Source organism: Salvelinus fontinalis, chromosome 29 (genome assembly GCF_029448725.1).
Source record: "Salvelinus fontinalis isolate EN_2023a chromosome 29, ASM2944872v1, whole genome shotgun sequence".
NCBI classification, from domain to species: Eukaryota; Metazoa; Chordata; class Actinopteri; order Salmoniformes; family Salmonidae; genus Salvelinus; species Salvelinus fontinalis.
The window spans coordinates 27,430,051-27,448,571 of NC_074693.1; the positions used below are offsets into that span (position 1 = coordinate 27,430,051).

Here is an 18,521-nt window from a genome sequence, read left to right on the forward strand (position 1 = left end):
TCCACGGCAACCATTCATAGCCCTGAACTGAGTGTCGAGAGAGAGAAGGAGAGACACTGTGGATAGAGAGAGCAAAGAGAGGGTGTTGGGAGAGAGAGATGGAGGGAGGGAAAGAGAGACGGAGGAATGGATGGGGGGAGAGAGACGAAGGAAGGGAGAGAGAGAGAGACGAAGGAAGGGAGAGAGAGACGGGGGGAGGGAGGGAGAGGGATATGGAGAGAGAGACGGGGGGAGGGAGGGAGGGAGAGGGATATGGAGAGAGAGAGGAAGGGAGGGAGAGAGAGCGAGAGACGGAGGGAGGGAGAGAGAGACGGAGGGAGGGAGGGAGAGAGAGACGGAGGGAGGGAGGGAGAGGGATATGTAGAGAGAGAGGAAGGGAGGGAGAGAGAGACATGGGGAGGGAGGGAGAGCGATATGGAGAGAGAGAGGGGAAGGGAGGGAGGGAGGGAAAAGGAAATGGAAATATGGACGTGGAGTGTGTTGAGGTTGAAGCATGTTTATAAAGAGAGAAAAATGGAGGTGACTGTTGGTTAAAAACAAAACTACGAGGGAGGGAATAAAAACAAGTGTTAGAGGAAAGGTGAGAGGAAAGGAGGGAGACGTATTTGGAGGGAGGAAGAGGTTGTGTTAGCTAGAAATGTTCTGAGAAGGGCATGGCAAGGGTAAAAAAGGAGAGAGGGAGTGAGGGAGAGAGGGAGGAGAGAGAGAGATAGAGAGGGAAGGAGAGAGGGAGTGAGGGAGAAAGAGAGAGGGAGACTGACCTACATAGAAAGGGCTGTGCTGTACTGCAGAGGTGGAGGCAGGTTTAGTGCAGGTCTTTCTGCATTACTGCTGTATCTGATGACATACACACACACACACATGCTCACACACACAAACACACATACACATACACACATGCTCACACACACAAACACACATACACACACACACATGCTCACACACACAAACACACATACACACACACACAGCCTGATTTGATGAGGGGGGACAGGATTCAACAACAGCCTGCATCTGTCAAGGCTAAACAGAGGATAGAGGATGAGGGTGGAGGGAAAGAGAGGGTTCGGAAGGGTGATAGAGGGTTAAGAAGGGTGAGCGAAGGGGAGGAAGGGAAAGAGAGGGGGAGGAAGGGGGAGAGAGAGGTAATAATTGTGAGAGAGGGGGAGGAAGGGGGAGAGAGAGGGGTAGGAAGTGTGAGAGAGGGGGAGGAAGGGTGAGAGAGGGGGAGGAAGGGGGAGAGAGGGGAAGGAAGTGTGAGAGAGGGGGGGGAAGGGGGAGAGAGAGGGGGAAGGGTGAGAGAGGGAGGAGGGTGAGAGAGGGGGAGGAAGGGGGAGGAAGGGTGAAGAGGAGTACGGAGGTATTTTGTGCTTCCTCTCTTCAGGAAATTAGCTCCTCGGCATGTGGTCCATTCTGTGTCACTCTACCTCAACTCAACCCCCTTGGAGTCTAACAACATGACCACAGAGCACTGCTGGGTTAGATTGGAGGAGGGTGCAGACATAGAATTCACATTTTATGAATGCAGAGTTGGAGCGTTGAAGATGCAGCTTTCAGCTGCTTAAGCAGAGACTCCATGGTGGTAGAATTGTTATGTGGGCAGGTGTGCTTGATGGAACTCTCTGGAAATTGCCTGGGGCAGAGAGGCAACTCAGGAGGGGAAGACTAAGCTGTTCCTCTCTGCTCATCCAAAAATGCCTCTTTTCTTCTTTCTCCTCAACCCCCCATTTCCATCCATCTGACTTCTGTCTGCAGTGGCTTGCGAAAGTATTCACCCCCTTGGCATTTTTCTTATTTTGTTGCCTTACAACATGGAATTAAAAGGGATTTTTGGGGGATGGGTTGTATTATTTGATTTACACACATCTAGCCACTGGGATTTTTGCCCATTCTTCTAGGCAAAACTGCTCCAGCTCCTTCAAGTTGGATGGGTTCTGCTGATGTACAGTAATCTTTAAGTCATACCATAGATTCTCAAATGGATAGAGGTCTGGGCTTTGACTAGGCCATTACAAAACATTTAAACGTTTCCCCTTATACCACTCAAGTGTTGCTTTAGCAGGATGCTTAGGGTCATTGTCCTGCTGGAAGGTGAACCTCCGTCCCAGTCTCAAATCTCTGGATGACTGAAACAGGTTTCCCTTAAAGAATTTCCCTGTATTTAGCGCCATCCATCATTTCTTTAATTCTGACCAGTTTCCCAGTCCCTGCCTATGAAAAACATCCCCACAGCATGATGCTGCCGCCACCATGCTTCACTGTGGGGATGTTGTTCTCGGGGTGATGAGAGGTGTTGGGTTTGAGAGACATAGTGTTTTCCTTGATGGCCAAAAAGCTAAATCATAGTCTCATCTGACCAGAGTACCTTCTTCCATATGTTTGGGGAGTCTCCCACATGCCTTTTGGTGAACACCAAACGTGTTTGCTTATTTATTTCTTTAAGCAATAGCTTTTTTCTGGCCACTCTTCCGTAAAGCGTAGCTCTGTGGAGTGTACGGCTTAAAGTGGTCCAATGGACAGATTCTCCAATTTCCGCTGTGGAGCTTTGCAGCTTTTTCAGGGTTTTCTTTGGTCTCTTTGTTGCCTCTCTGATTAATGCCCCCCTTGCTTGGTCTGTGACTTTTGGTGGGCGGCCCTCTCTTGGCAGGTTTATTGTGGTGCCATATTCTTTCCATTTTATAATAATGGATTTAATGGTGCTCCGTGGGATGTGCAAAGTTTCAGATATTTTTTTATAACCCAAACCTGATCTGTACTTCTCTACAACTTTGTCCCTGACCTGTTTGGAGAGCTCCTTGGTCTTCATGGTGCCGTTTGCTTGGTGGTGCCTCTTGCTTAGTGGTGTTGCAGCCTCTGGGGCCTTTCAGAACAGGTGTATATATATACTGAGATCATGTGACAGATCATGTGACACTTAGATTGCACACAGGTGGACTTTATTTAACTAATGATGTCACTTCTGAAGGTAATTAGTTGCACCAGACCTTATTTAGGGGATTCATAGCAAAGGGGGTGAATACATATGAACACACCACTTTTCGGTTTTAAATATTTTTGCATTTTTTAAAACAAGTTATTTTTTTCTTTTCACTTCACCAATTTGGACTATTTTGTGTATGTTCATTACATGAAATACAAATACAAATCAATTCAAATTACAGGTTGTAATGCAACAAAATAGGAAACACACCAAGGGGGATGAATACTTTTGCAAGACACTGTATCTCTGTCTGTCTTACTTTTTGGTTTCATTTCTGCTCCTCACCATTTCATTATCTGTCTCTTTTTCTTCTGCCCTGTCTCATTCTCCCTTTCCCAATTCAATTTTCAATTGAAGGGGCTTTATTGGCATGGGAAACATACAGTATGTTTACATTGCCAAAGCAAGTGAACTAGATGATTAACAAAAGTGAAATAAACAATAAAAAATGAACAGTTAACATTACACTCACAAAAGTTCCAAAAGAGTAAAGAGATTTCAAATGTCATATTATGTCTATGTATAGTGTTGTAATGATGTGCAAATAGTTTAAGTACAAAATAAATAAAATAATTGTAGTTTGTATTTACAATGGTGTTTCTTCTTCACTGGTAGCCCTTTTCTTGTGGCAACAGGTCACAATGTTGCTATGAATACACACTGTGGTATTTCACCCAATATATATGTGAATTTATCAAAATTGGATTTATTTTCGAATTCTTTGTGGATCTGTGTAATCTGAGGGAAATGTGTGTCTCTGATATGGTCATACAATTCGTCAGGAGGTTAGGAAGTGCCACTCAGTTTCCACCTCCTTTTGTGCGCATTGTGCACATAGCCTGTCTTTTCTTGAGAGCCAGGTCTGCCTACGACAACCTTTCTCAATAGCAAGGCTATTTCTTTCTTTCTTTCTCTTTCTCTCTCTTTCTGTCTCTCTCTCTGTCTCTCTCTCTCTCTCTCTATCTCTCTCCCTCTTCCTCCTGCTCCCTCTCCCTCCCTACCCCTCTCTCCCTCCCTCCCCCTCTCTCCATCCCCCCCTCTCTCTGCTCCACTGAGAATAAATATGTTTCTTCTAGTCTGCTATTTAGTCACTATTAATGACTCTATCATCCTCATTAGAAGCACTACTCTCCTTTAGACGAGCACACACACACACATACCCTTGGCAGTGGCTCGTCCTCCTGTTGAAGACTGTCTCTTGGGAAAGCTTGTCTCCACCATGTGTCACATGATCCATCTGGACATTACACTTCAAGGTGTGCACACGGGCACACACACACACACACATGCGCGCGCGCACATACACACACGCGCACACACACGCACACACAAACAGAGCACAAACACACAGAGCATATACGTAGCATATGTGTTTTGATAGAGAAGGGTGTGGTCCCAGCATGGAGAGCTTTCTATTATGACAAGTATCCTCCACCACTGCAGTGCCTCTCTCTCTAAAGAAATCTGCACCTTCAGAATATTTAGTAGAATGTTTTCTGCCTTTCTGGGTGGATCACATTTCATACTTGCATCCCTGCACTTCCTCTCTCCCTTCTTCCTCTCTCCTCCTCCTCCTCTCTTCTCCTCCTCCTCCCCTCGTTATGTAACGCTGCACTGCGCTCCACTGCGCTTCTGCCCAAGTGGCCAATAGATCGTGGGGCGAGACGAGGGGATGAATAAAGTAGACGTGGCAAAATGGAGCTCCTGGATGATTTAAGTCACTGTGAAAACCTTGGATAGCAGAGAGAAGAGGGGAGACATTAACAAACCGAGAGAGAGAGGGAGAGTTAGGCTACATTAGAGAAGTGTATTGCTTTCTATATCTGCTTCAGAGAGAGAAAAAAATCCATGTTTTTGTAGAAGTTATGAAATTCTTGGAGTGTGAGAGTGTCGGGCTATGATTTGTATCTTTGTTAAAAACAGAGGCAGAGGAAGAGACTGAAAAATGTAGAAACACAACAGAGAGAGATACACTGATACAGAGAGGGTGTTAGGCTGTGATCATCTCAGTGTAAAACAAATCATTCCCATCACTAATGTGCCTCTTAGTGATCAGTGATGGACAAGCGGTTTAATTTCCAATCACAATAATGTTTCCACAACAGTGATAGGCATAATGCATGCTCTATCAGTAACTGGAAGGGACGGGTGTTTGCTGGACAAGGTTTCGCGCTAGATTAGACGAAAGGTCAGCAGAAATGAGGGAGATGGAGCGGGAAGGAGGGAGCGAGGGAAGAAGGGAGGGAGGGAGAATCAGTGAGAGAGTTTTTTGCACTGCAACAGCCATCGACAAATCAGATAGTCGCTGTGGCCGCGTGTGGATCTATGCTGGGCGAGGCATGTGATGATGGAACACAGTCAGATGTTCTCTTCCTGTTTGATTGTTATGGCTGAATCTAATCTAATTGAGGCTTGAGGGCAGTGAGCAAAAAGATAGAAAGATGTAGACAAGCAAGTAATGTAGCATTAATGGATTCAGAGTGGAGGGAGGAGAGGTGGCTAGATTCATTTGGACCTGGATTTTGATATCCCGATGTGCAGTCAGACCCAGTCATGGGGCTTTTGGCTTGGTCATGATATGTCAGAGACAATTATAAGGCTATTCTACCAAGCCATAATGTCTGCTCTCTCTCTCCCAGTGTCATCACTCTCTGGAATCCTCTTTGTTTGTATCACGGGTGTCTCATCACCTGCCTGAGCCGTTTTAGACAGGAAATGACTTAGGGGCAGGAAAGCTGAGCAAAGGCATTGTAGAGTAAATTCCCTGCCACTTTCTAGGACCGCTCTCTTTCCTTTTCTCTCATTCCTCCTTTCACTTATTGTTTTCCCTTTTAAAGAGCAGAATCCGTTCACAATGTTGGCTGGGAGTCAGATAATGGCATTTAGCCGAGGTTGATTCAGAGAGGGAGAGTGGGATCTCTGACAGCAAATTAATCTGACTTTCTCACTATCTCCGAGTCTGAGAGAGAAAGAGAGAGAGAGAGCAGTGACCGTGTCTGTCTCCTGCTCTTCTTCTCCTCTTTTCCTCATCCTCTGTCTTTCTGTCGTTCTGACTCTGTCTATTCATAGGTCTCATGGCTCTGATGACAAAATCAGTGGAGGTCAGATAGCACTCCTGGCTAGAATCGTAAGTGAGAAGTAGGACTATGTCACTGCTGGAACCATAGTGTCTGTCTGTCGGGCGGTCTGTGGTATGCGCCCTCTCACAGAGAAGACAATGCAAAATGTCTGGTAGTAGTGAGGATATTCTCTATAATGTTTCCTTCCTTGCGTTCAAATTGTGCAATCCTCTCCATGTATTTAAAAAGCATTGGATTAGTTTGAGCGTTGGTTAGAGAGAGTTGCTTACACCAGTCATTTCCTTTTAAATCCATGAAGGGAAGTGAGCAAGTGTACAATGTAGGAGAGAAGAGTAGAGAAAGAGGACTATGTACGAATACAGCCTGGTCTCATAGACTAGACGTAACATAGTAAACGTCAATCCGGGACAGTCAAATTAGTATGATATGTTACGTTTGGTATGGTTACATAAGACAGATGGTTACTTAAGGCAAAAACAAAAGTACGGGGGATGGTCATGGTGGATAGGTAGGCAACCCAAAGATTGCAAATTTGAATCTCATCAGAGACAACTTGAGCATTTTAGCTAATTTGCCACTCACGCCTACTTTTTAACTACTTTGCAACTACTTAGCATGTTAGCTAACACTTCCCCTAACCATAACTTTAACCTTTTTAGCTAACACTTCCCCTTGCACTAACCCTAACCTTAACCCTTTTACCTAACTCCTAAACATAACCCTAACCTTAACCCTAACCCCTAACCCCTAACTAATGTTAGCCATCTAGCTGACATTAGCCACCTAGCTAGAATTCGTAACATATTATACGTTTTACAAATTCATATCATATCGTACGTTTAGCAAATTTGTAACATATTTTACATTTTGCAAATTCATAAGCCATAATGCGAATCGTAATTCCTAACATATCATATGAAATGGGTGATGGACATCCACAAATTAATACATACCATACAAAACTTCATATATCATACAAAATGGAGTGTCTCGGGTTTACATACAGAATAATATGAAATGCTCTGAGACCAGGTTGGTGAATAGGACAGCTTTTGTAGGCTATGTATGAGAGAGGTGAATAGGACACCATCCCATCAGCCTGAAAGACTTCCTGCACTGTTTGACTCCATAAGAGAGATTAGGAGTGTGTGCCATGCAGGGGACGTGACGCTGCCCACGCCTGGCCTGGATTTACTCCCACAATCCATCACTCCGAGCAGCTCCAGCAGAGAGCCCGGGCTGGGACAGAGGGGGTGAGAGCAGGGAGGGAGAGGGCGAGGAAAAGAGAAGGGATGGCAGGGGAAGAGGGCGGGAGAGAGATAGAGAGGAGATAAAAAAGTGGGGTAGAGAAGGGGTGGAGGAGAAATGGAGAGGGAGGAGAAGAGATGAGAGGATTGGTTAAAGCAGAGAAAGAGGAAGAGGGGAGGATAAAGAGATTTGTAAACAGCATCATAATCCATAGTTTTAATTGTTTTAATGGTCACTAATTGTCATAAAATGTGTTTTTGCTTATTCCCTCACCTGCTGTTTATAGTACTTAGAAATGCTTTGGGCAAGAAACAACTATTTTGGTTCCCTTTGAATTCAGAGAGAAAGCGAGAGAGAGAGAGGAATAGTGTAGTTTTAGAATGCATCAGTGTTCTAGTTGTGAGCTTTGTTTGGGGGAGGTGGTGGTGGATGTGGTGGTGGTGGTGGATGTGGTGGTGGTGGAGGTGGAGATGGTGGTGGAGGTGGAGATGGTGGTGGAGGTGGTGATGGTGGAGGGGGTGAAGGAGGTGGAGGTGGAGGGGGTGAAGGAGGTGGAGGTGGTGGAAGTGAAGGAGGTAGAGGTGGTGAAGGAGGTGGAGGTGGTGGAGGTGGTGGAAGTGAAGGAGGTAGAGGTGGTGGAAGTGAAGGAGGTAGAGGTGGAGGGGGTGAAGGAGGTGGAGGTGGTGGAAGTGAAGGAGGTAGAGGTGGTGAAGGAGGTGGAGGTGGTGGAGGTGGTGGAAGTGAAGGAGGTAGAGGTGGTGGAAGTGAAGGAGGTAGAGGTGGTGGAAGTGAAGGAGGTGGAGGTGGAGGGGGTGAAGGAGGTGGAGGTGGTGGAAGTGAAGGAGGTAGTGAAGGTGATGGTTGGAGTTGGTGAAGGTGGAGGCAGGCTTGTTCCTGTTCTTTGAAGCCATGTAACAATGCCTCCCTCTGGCAACATCAATTACTACCTGCTAGATGAGACATGTACTGGCTGATCAAAACTGACTCACGGAACTCTTGCCCTGTACCAAGGGATGGGGCTCTGTCCCATGGGGTGCTTCATAGTCCTTAAAACCTAGTAGTCCCATTCTTCTGTACATGTACAATACAAGTCAAAAGTTTCGACACACCTACTCATTCAAGGGGTTTTCTTTATTTTTACTATTTTCTACATTGCAGAATAATAGTGAAGACATCAAAACTATGAAATAACACACATGGAATCATGTAGTAAGCAAAACAGTGGTAAACAAATCAAAATATATTTTATATTTGAGATTCTTCAAAGTAGCCACCCTTTGCCTTGATGACAGCTTTGCACAGTCTTGGCGTTCTCTCAACCAGCTTCATGAGGAATGCTTTTCCAACAGTCTTGAAGGAGTTTCCACATATGCAAGGCACTTTTTGGCTGATTTTCCTTCACTCTGCAGTCCAACTCATCCCAAACAATCTCAATTTGGTTGAGGTCCGGTGATTGTGGAGGCCAGGTCATCTGATGCAGCACTCCATCACTCTCCTTCTTGGTCTAATAGCCCTTACTAGCCTGGAGGTGTGTTGGGTCATTGCCTTGTTGAAAAACAAATGATAGTCCCAGTAAGCACAGACCAGATAGTACAGTGCCTAGCGAAAGTATTTTTCATGTTTTGTTGTTTTATAACCTGGAATTAAAATAGATTTTAAGGGGGTTTATATCGTTTGATTTACACATGCATACCGCTTTGAAGATGCTAAATATTTTTATATTGTGAAACAAACAAGAAATAATACAAAAAAACAGAACACTTGAGCGTGCATAACTATTCACCCTCGCCCAATGTAAATCCTTTTTTAGAGACACCTTTTGCAGCAATTACAGCTGCAAGTCTCTTGGGATATGTCTCTATAAGCTTGGCACATCTAGCCACTGGGATTTTTGACCATTCTTCAAGACAAAGCTGCTCCAGCTCCTTCAAGTTGGATGGGTTCCTGCTGGTATACAGAAATCATTAAGTCATACCATAGATTCTCAATTGGATTGAGGTCTGGGCTTTGACTAGGCCATTCGAAGACATTTAAATGTTTCCCCTTATACCACTCAAGTGTTGCTTTAGCAGGATGCTTAGGGTCATTTTCCTGCTGGAAGGTGAACCTCCGTCCCAGTCTCAAATATCTGGAAGACTCAAACAGGTTTCCCTCAAGAATATCCCTTTATTTATCGCCAATATTTATTCCTTCAATTCTGACCAGTTTCCCAGTCCCTGCCTATGAAAAACATCCCCACAGCATGATGCTGCCACCACCATGCTTCACTGTGGGGAGGGTGTTCTCGGGGTGATGAGAGGTGTTGTCACGCCCTGGCCTTAGTATTATTTGTTTTATTTATTATTTTAGTTAGGTCAGGGTGTGACATGGGGTATGTGTGTAGTTTAGGGTATTATATGGTAGAGGGGGTGTTTGTTGTAGTTTATGGTTTTGTGTTGAGTGTATGTGTCTAGCTGTGTCTATGTTGGGTGTAGTTCTAGGAAAGTCTATGGTGGCCGGAATGGGTTCTCAATTAGAGACAGCTGATTTCGGTTGTCTCTAATTGGGAGCCATATTTAAGGCTGCCATAGGCTTTAGCTGTTTGTGGATCATTGTTTATGTATATGTATCTGTCGACGAAAGTAGTTTGTGTGTGCACTTACGTTTGAAGTTTTCACGATCGTTTGTTGTTTTCGTTAGTGTTGTATAAGTGTTTGGTGATCATCTTCGTCGTTGTTAATAAAGAAGATGTATTCAAATCATGTTGCGCCTTGGTCCTCTCGTTCATGTCAACGCGATCGTGACAGGTGTTGGGTTTGTGCCAGACATAGCGTTTTCCTTGTTGGCTAAAAAGCTACATTTTAGTCTTATCTGACCAGAGTACCTTCTTCCATGTGTTTGGGGTACACCAGACGTGTTTGCTTATTTAAGCAATGTTTTTTTTCTGGCCACTCTTCTGTAAAGCCCAGCTCTGTGGAGTGTACAGCTTAAAGTGGTCCTATGGACAGATACTCCAATCTCCGCTGTGGAGCATTGCAGCTCCTTCAAGGTTATTTTTGGTCTATTTGTTGCCTCTCTGATTAATGCCCTCCTTGCCTGGTCTGTGAGTTTTGATGGGAGGCCCTCTCTTGGCAGCTTTTTTGTGGTGCCATATTCTTTCCATTTTTTATAATGGATTTAATGGTGCTCCGTGGGATGTTCAAAGTTTCAGATATTTTTTTATAACCCAACCCTGATCTGTACTTCTCCACAACTGTCCCTGACCTGTTTGGAGAGTTCCTTGGTCTTCATGGTGCCGCTTGCTTGGTGGTGCCCCTTGCTTAGTGGTGTTGCAGACTGTGGGGCCTTTCAGAACATGTATATATATATATACTGAGATCATGTGACAGATCATGTGACACTTAGATTGCACACAGGTGGACATTATTTAATTAATTATGTGACTTCTGAAGGTAATTGGTTGCACCAGATCTCATTGAGAGGCTTCATGGCAAAGGGGGTGAATAAATATGCACGCACCTCGTTTCCCCTTTTTTGTTTTTTACATTTTTTTGAAACAAGTCATTTTTTTCTTTTCACTTCACCAATTTGGACTATTTTGTGTATGTCCATTACATGAAATCCAAATACAAATCATTTTAAATTACAGGTTGTAATGCAACAAAATAGGAAAAATGCCAAGGGGGTGAATACTTTGCAAGGCACTGTATGGCGTATTGCTGCAGAATGCTGTAGTAGCCATGCTGGTTAAGTGTGCCTTGAATTCTAAATAAATCACAGACAGTGTCACCAGCAAAGCACCCACACATGATCACACCTCTTCCTCCGTGCTTCACGGTGGGAACCACACATGCGGAGATCATCCGTTCACCTACTCTGCGTCTAACAAAGACACGGCGGTTAGAACCAACAATCTCAAATTTGGACTCATCAGACCAAAGGACATATTTCCACCAGTCTAATGTCCATTGCTTGTGTTTCTTGGCCCAAGAAAGTCTCTTCTTCTTATTGGTGATCTTTAGTGTTTTCTTTGCAGCAATTTGACCATGAAGGCCTGATTCACGTAGTCTCCTCTGAACAGTTGATGTTGAGATGTGTCTGTTACTTGAACTCTGTGAAGCATTTATTTGGGCTGCAATCTGAGGTGCAGTTAACCCTAATGAACTTGTCCTCTGCAGCAGAGGCAATTCTGGGTCTTCCTTTCCTGTGGGGGTCCTCATGAGAGCGAGTTTCATCATAGCTCTTGATGGTTTTTGCAACTGCACTGAAATGTTCCGGATTGACTGACCTTCATGTCTCTTTGCTTATTTGAGCTGTTCTTGCCATAATATGGACTTGGTATTTGACCAAATAGGGCTATCTTCTGTATACCAACCCTACCTTGTCACAATAGAACTAATTGGCTCAAACGCATTAACAAGGCACACCTGTTAATGAAAATGCATTCCAGGTGACTACCTCATGAAGCTGGTTGAGAGAATGCCAAGAGTGTGCAAAGTTGTCATCAAGGCAAATGGTGGCTACTCTGAAGAATGTCAAATATAAAATAGATTTTGATTGGTTTAACACATTTTTGGTTAGTACATGATTCTATATGTGTTATTTCATAGTTTTGATGTCTTCACTACTTTTCTACAATGTAGAACATTTTCAAAATAAAGAAAAACCCTTTAATGACTAGGTTTGTCCAAATGTTTGACTGGTGCTGTATATATCCAAGGTATTTTGGCTGCCTTTAGCACATCTGTCAAGAAATAAAGTTATGCTGATGGGAATTTGAGCTGAAAGTACTTTGACTATCCAGGCTGTGTCACAACCCGGCCGTGATTGGGAGTACATTAGGGCGGCGCACAATTGGCTCAGCGTCGTCCGGGTTTGGCCGGTGTAGGCCGTCATTGTAAATAAGAATTTGTTCTTAACTGACTTGCCTCGTTATATAAAGGTTCAAATATATTTTTTAAATTAGACTATACCAGGGCAGGACATGCCTTTCTAACTGTCCAATAGAGGCTTGGTTGGGGAGGACAGGGAATGGTGAGATGGGCTTCCATACCCTGGGTGTTATGAGGCCAGCACTCCCTCTTCCAGACACAGTTCATTCTACTTGGGTGAATACAGTTTTGTTAAATTCCACTTTGGAAGGAAGTCAAAAAAGAGAGAGAAATAAAAGGAGAAACGTGAAGGAAGCGTAGAAACTAGGTCATATCTGTGAGGAACGAGGCAAAATGGTGTGGGGAGTGTTTTGCTGTTTGTGTGTGTGTGTGTGTGTGTGTGTGTGTGTGTGTGTGTGTGTGTGTGTGTGTGTGTGTGTGTGTGTGTGTGTGTGTGTGTGTGTGTGTGTGTGTGTGTGTGTGTGTGTGTGTGTGTGTGTGTGTGTGTGTGTTAGGGGACTGAGAAGACATAACAGGGGGTAGTAGTTAGAACAGTCCTCCCTCTCTGGATCCCTGGGTCTTCAAGTTGGTGTGTGAGCTTTGTTACAAGCACCCTGGGTTGTCAACACACACACACACACACACACACACACACACTTTGAATAACGCAGAGTCACAGTGAGTTTGACCGACCAAGCACCTCTGCCATCCCCATCTCCTTTAATGAGAAGTTATTTATGTGTGCACTCTCGCCCCTTTAATTGTATTATTTATGTGTACAGGGGAGTGTTCTCTCTCCTTGGGTAGACTGATTGGGTCGGGAGGGGAGAGCTGAGAACTGAGCCAAGAGTCACTCTGCTCTGCTGCAGTGAGTCATGACATGTGTCTAGAGATGGAGGGAGTATAGAGAGGCTGTGTCACACCTGTCTGTCTCAAAGCACTGAGTACAGCCTTGTTTAACTAACTGGAGACCACTTAAAATACTGAGTGTTGGAGAGGGTTTAGTTCACTGTTGTTGAAGCTACTGACTGACACATCTTGCACACACACACAGACGCAAGCACACACCTGGCTGGTCATCTATGAATGTTTGAAAATCTTGAAGAGCGATCTGGCCTTAATGGCCATGTACTCTTATGATCTCCAGAGGAGGACTGGCCACCCCTCAGAGCCTGGTTCCTCTCTATGTTTCTTCCTAGGTTCCTGCCTTTCTAGGAAGTTTTTCCTAGCTACCGTGCTTCTACATCTGCAATGCTTGCTGTTTGGTGTTTTAGGCTGGGTTTCTGTATAAGCACTTTGTGACATCGGCTGATGTAAATAGGGCTTTATAAATACATTTGATTTGATTTTGACACAAGCACGCACGCACACACACATACACACACAGCTGTATACTGTGTATAATGTAGGCTCTTCAGTCTGTGCTGGCCATAACCACTTCTATTGAACAGGAAAAGTCTGTATTTACCATTTTTAGTTTAGCGCTTCAGTGGTGATCTGTGATGGAAGTTAAAGCACAGTTATCTCCCAGGACAAGCACTCAGTCTGTAAACTGCTTGTTGGCTTTCCTTTCAAATGTCATGTCTTTATTCCCTGACCTTTCCCTGCCTCTCCCTGCGTGATGGAGCGATTCATGTCTTATCTCATAGCACCGATTGAGGACTCTAGACGTGGGAAGGACAGGTGTGACAGACGCTTTGATTCTGTATAGCCGCTTACCAGTGGAAGCATTTGAAAGCTTGCATTCTGAGTCGCCACCCCTTCCTTTTGAGGGGTGTTATGGCTGTTTCTGTGGATTAGTGACCGATTAGTGACATCACAAAAGGAGTCAGGGTGATCAGAGTACTCCTGTGGTTTTTCGATGCAGCACGGTGTGGACTGTGTGTCATGATGCATCACCAAAGGATGCAGTCTGATATGGCAGAGGTTTCTCATGATTTTCTGTGAAGTGTCCATTGCCATGACAATGACAGTAACACCGATCTTACAACCCCCTTTATGCACTATAGATGAGATTGATGATTCTATCTCAACATCAATAACCCCCCATCTTTCTCTCTCTCCCTAGATGCTGAGGGTGGAGAGACGTCCCCACCTATGGGAGCCGGAGTGGATAGTAACAGCTGGCACTTCCGTTACGGTGCAGGCGGTCCCGGTGGGCCCCCCCAGCACCTGAAGCCTGGCGAGGTCCCCCCCGAAGCCTTCATCATCCCCGGATCCCCCGCAATCATCTCAATCCGCCAGCAGGGAGGAGAGGACGACAAGAGCGACTTCATCACTTTCGGAAAGAAGGAGGAGGCCAAGAAGAAGAAAAAGAAGAAGAAGGAGAAGAAGGATAAGAAGGATAAGGGGAAGGATGATGACGAGTAGCGGTGGAGGAGGAAGAGGAAGAGAAGGAAAGGGAGCTGTTAAAACAGAGGTACCAACCAAAGTCCAACTGGTAACAAAAATAAAAGTATTTGAGACAACAGGTGAAAAGAGAGATCCCCAGTTCAACTTCATTATCTCTGGCTCAGTAACACAGACAGGCAAACAAAGTCACACTGCCGTCCTCCGCTCGATACCCACCCCTGGAACAAAGATAATAGCCCAGGTCTTTCTAACTCTCTCTGGTAATAATTTGGCCTTACCAAGATTACTGTAGTTTAACGTCTCCTTCAAATCCCTGTCTTGGGTAATTGCTTAATAATCATGCCTTGATGAGAAAAAATGTATTGATACATTTTCCTCCATGCCCCCTGGTGCCTGCCTATACACCCTGAGCCAAATAATACCCTCCCACTCCTCTCAGCAAGGGGACAAGAGCTACTGTCTCCCCTTGCCCTCTGCTATTCACTTTCTCTACCACGGATACGTTGGCACCTCGGTCTTACCCTTTCCCACCATGTTGTATAATCTCTTTTCTTTGAGACGAAAAGAAAATCTGAGGACGAGAAGAAAACAGCTCTGTGCCAGCCTCGGAAAAAGAACAAAAAAAGCAAATGTCAAGAAGAAGAAAAGAAAGTAAATGGAAGAGGACACAGACAGAGCTAAATGTTTAGAGCTGGACACTCACACTTGTAAATAGCACAGGAGAGAGTCGCTAAAGCTGAGGCTAAATGCTAACATGACACTGCTGCTGCAGCTTCCTATCGCGTTCTCTATCTGTCAGTGTTCCCTGAGACGGCAAGTAAAACATGGCTGTCAATGATACACACAGACACGTTGACACACACCCGCTCACAAACATGGACACTGAGAACACCTGAGACCTGGAGAGAGGTACAAAATCTAGGAGCTGCCAACAAACAACAGCGAACAAATAACAATACGTTTAATACAGAACGCAAGCTTTTCCCCCAGCAGCACAGTCTCCTCAGCAGGACACACATGTACTGTAGATCTAGCCTCTCGGGATCGACACAGCCGTATCCCCTGCAATTACTCCTGGTTGGTCTGCTCAATACTCTATTTTGGGACAATGAGGTCTCTCTCTCTCAAAGCAGCCAACAGCTCAATGAGATCCCTCTCTCTCAAAGCAGCCAACACCTCAATGAGATCCCTCTCTCTCAAAGCAGCCAACAGCTCAATGTGAAGAGAGAGAAAGAGGGAATGAGAGAAAGGAGGAACACTCTTCAGATTATCTTGAGAACGGAAGAGAGGAGTCCAGCTGAGTTGGCCTGTGATCCAGCTTGTTGAGCAGGGCTCAGTTGGAAACTTGTAGAATAGCAGGACTGTCTCTAGCTAAAGATGATCTCTCCCATGCCACTCAGCAAAAGCCTGATGCTTTCTGCTCTGAATGTTTGGTAGCAACCATCCTTTACCTGATACCCAACCTAATCTCCATCCTCCCCACTCCCCTGACCTTTCCACCCTCAACCTCACACCACCCCTCAACCCCACCCTCACCCCAACCACAGACTGCTTCTTCACGTGATGATGATGATGATGATGATGATGATGATGATGATGATGATGACATTTGTGAATCTTTTTCTCTTTTTATTTGTTCTTGGAGAAGAGCCACAATTTCCTTCTCTGTTTTGTTAGCTTTAACTGATCTGCAGTACTCCCCCCCCCCCCGCCCTTCATCTCTCTCTTTTTCTGGCCATAGACTCCCCCTCTAACCCCCTGTTCATTCAGGGTGAACTGGGAAGGCCTATTCTGAACCTTGTGGTGTGCTGGGGTCAGTAATATGTGTGAGGCCTGTAGAACCCAGCCGGTGCCGGTGGTCCAGTATTCTGTTAGCCAATGTCAGATCCCTCTAAGTGCAAAACGGTTGACTGCTTTTAACTTGTGAATACTACGCTGTTCATTCCTGTTTGTGGTCACTGGCGAGAGGGGATGAGGTGGGATGGGGACAGGGATGGAGGTCTGGGACATGGTGCTGAGGGCTATCCCTGTCCTTCATGTTCCTGGGTAAACATATATGAAAACAGTAGGTCACCCATTGGCTTTTATGTACACGATAAATGTAGATTTAGACTTGCTTTTCATACATGAACTTTGCATTAATAAATGCGATGTGTAACCTAATTATTACATTATTAATGACTAAATACGAGCATCTAAGGATTCCTACCCCACAGCTCTATCCCACCAATCCTCTCTCAGGAGGTTTTGTGAGGGGGCGGAGACATGCTTCAGCCCTGCTTCTATTGGTTCCCCCTTGCCTGTAAGTTGTTGCCACCCCCCCCCCCCCCCCCAAGTTCTGCAGCTCAGTATGACTTCACTCCACTAAAGTGGCTGCTGCATGTAAGTCTCAAAGGAAACATAGTATATAGAGAAATATATATATATAGAAATAGATGGCTATGATTTTATTATTTTCTATTATCATTTTACTTCATGACTCGCAAAGGAGATATTTGTGTGTACCTTGTGCATATGACATCCTACGCACTCCACAGTGGTGTTATACGTGAACTAAACCTCTTAGATATTTGTAAATGCTATAGTGTGATGGCCTTGAATGCAACTCTGTTCTTTTTGTTTTACCAAAATATCATTTTCGTTTTTGAGAACAAGCAAAGAAAAGGAAATAAAAAATAAAAAAATGATAATAATATGTTTTGTGTCCGGCTTTGACATGATGCTCTACCTAACACTAATATTGTAATTGAAATATGTATGATCCTGTGTTGAGCTATATTTTCCCTTCCACCCCCTTTCAACAGATAAAAAAATAAAAAAATGACAGAAAAAAAAGTCCAATGTAAAAATGGTATATGTAGTGTATGCTTGTGTTTAGTGAGCGTTCACGCTGTCATTCATTATTTAGAGTACGGTGGTGACAAATGGTGGTGCTGTCCTGGCCTACTGGGCAGTACTGATCTGTTGTAAAACCTTTTTTTGTACACCTGCTCATCTACTATGACTGTAAAATTGTGAAATTGCATTTCTTTCTGTTTTTTTATTTGCCCTAAATGGATACAGTGGTAATGTGTTTTGTTTATAAATCACTAAATAAAGTTTTCTTTCATAAAAATGAGACTGACGTTGTCGCCTTACAGCTTGTTTGGAAACAGGCATTCATCCATGCACAACACATCAGTATATTTACCTCACACTGGGACATTGTTGCTAGGGAGAGTGAGAGAGAGAGAGAGAGAGAGAGAGAGAGAGAGAGAGAGAGAGAGAGAGAGAGAGAGAGAGAGAGAGAGAGAGAGAGAGAGAGAGAGAGAGAGAGATAGAGAGAGAGAGAGGGAGAGGGAGAGAGAGAGAGAGTCAGAGAGAGAGAGAGTCAGAGAGAACAGACATTGATCTGCATTGGTCGGAGGTGGATAGGCATACATACTTCACTCTCAGTCTCTCCCACACGTCCACTCCTATGTTGTGGTGCCCAGTCGGAAAGGCTCAGCCCTGCTGAACGGCCTGACTCCCGTTGATCCCTCCTGAAGAACACCAGCTTTTACATCAAACCTTCATTCAACTACTCTGAAATGAATTGTTTATTGACTATGCATACTAAGAGGTCAAATCGTTTGACCATAGAGCACAGTGGATACAGTGAAGCCTCATAATGCATTAGGAGATCACAACGACGGTCCACCAAGAAGACAGCAATGGTTGGTAAATGGTATGTAGAGTACAGCGGACAAGTATAAGTGAAATCACAAGCATAACATAGGAACAATACTGCTTAGTAATACCATACTGATATACATCTTTATCAAGTCGCTAGATGAGCCCTGCGTATGTATTATAATGATCCAGTAACTTGTAAATGAATCTCCACCCAGCACTGTCAGAAGAGGACTGGCCACCCCTCAGAGCCTGGTTCCTCTCTAGGTTTCTTCCTAGGTCCCTGCCTTTTCTAGGGAGTTTTTCCTAGCTACCGTGCTTCTACATCTGCATTGCATGCTCTTTGGGGTATTAGGCTGG

General features: G+C 44.6%; 1 protein-coding gene across 20 annotated transcripts in view; it reads left to right on the top strand.

Annotated features, from left to right (window-relative positions):
• The window catches only part of LOC129827747 (protocadherin alpha-C2-like), a 217,925-nt gene extending 200,295 nt beyond the window's left edge, over positions 1-17,630 (top strand). For all 20 annotated transcript variants that reach the window (XM_055888866.1, XM_055888862.1, XM_055888876.1 and 17 more), the window contains one exon: positions 14,227-17,630. In XM_055888866.1, coding sequence (XP_055744841.1) covers positions 14,227-14,528 — 302 coding nt within the window. In that variant the 3' untranslated portion in view covers positions 14,529-17,630. The remainder of the gene's footprint in view (positions 1-14,226) is intronic.
• The last annotated feature ends 891 nt before the right edge of the window (positions 17,631-18,521 follow it).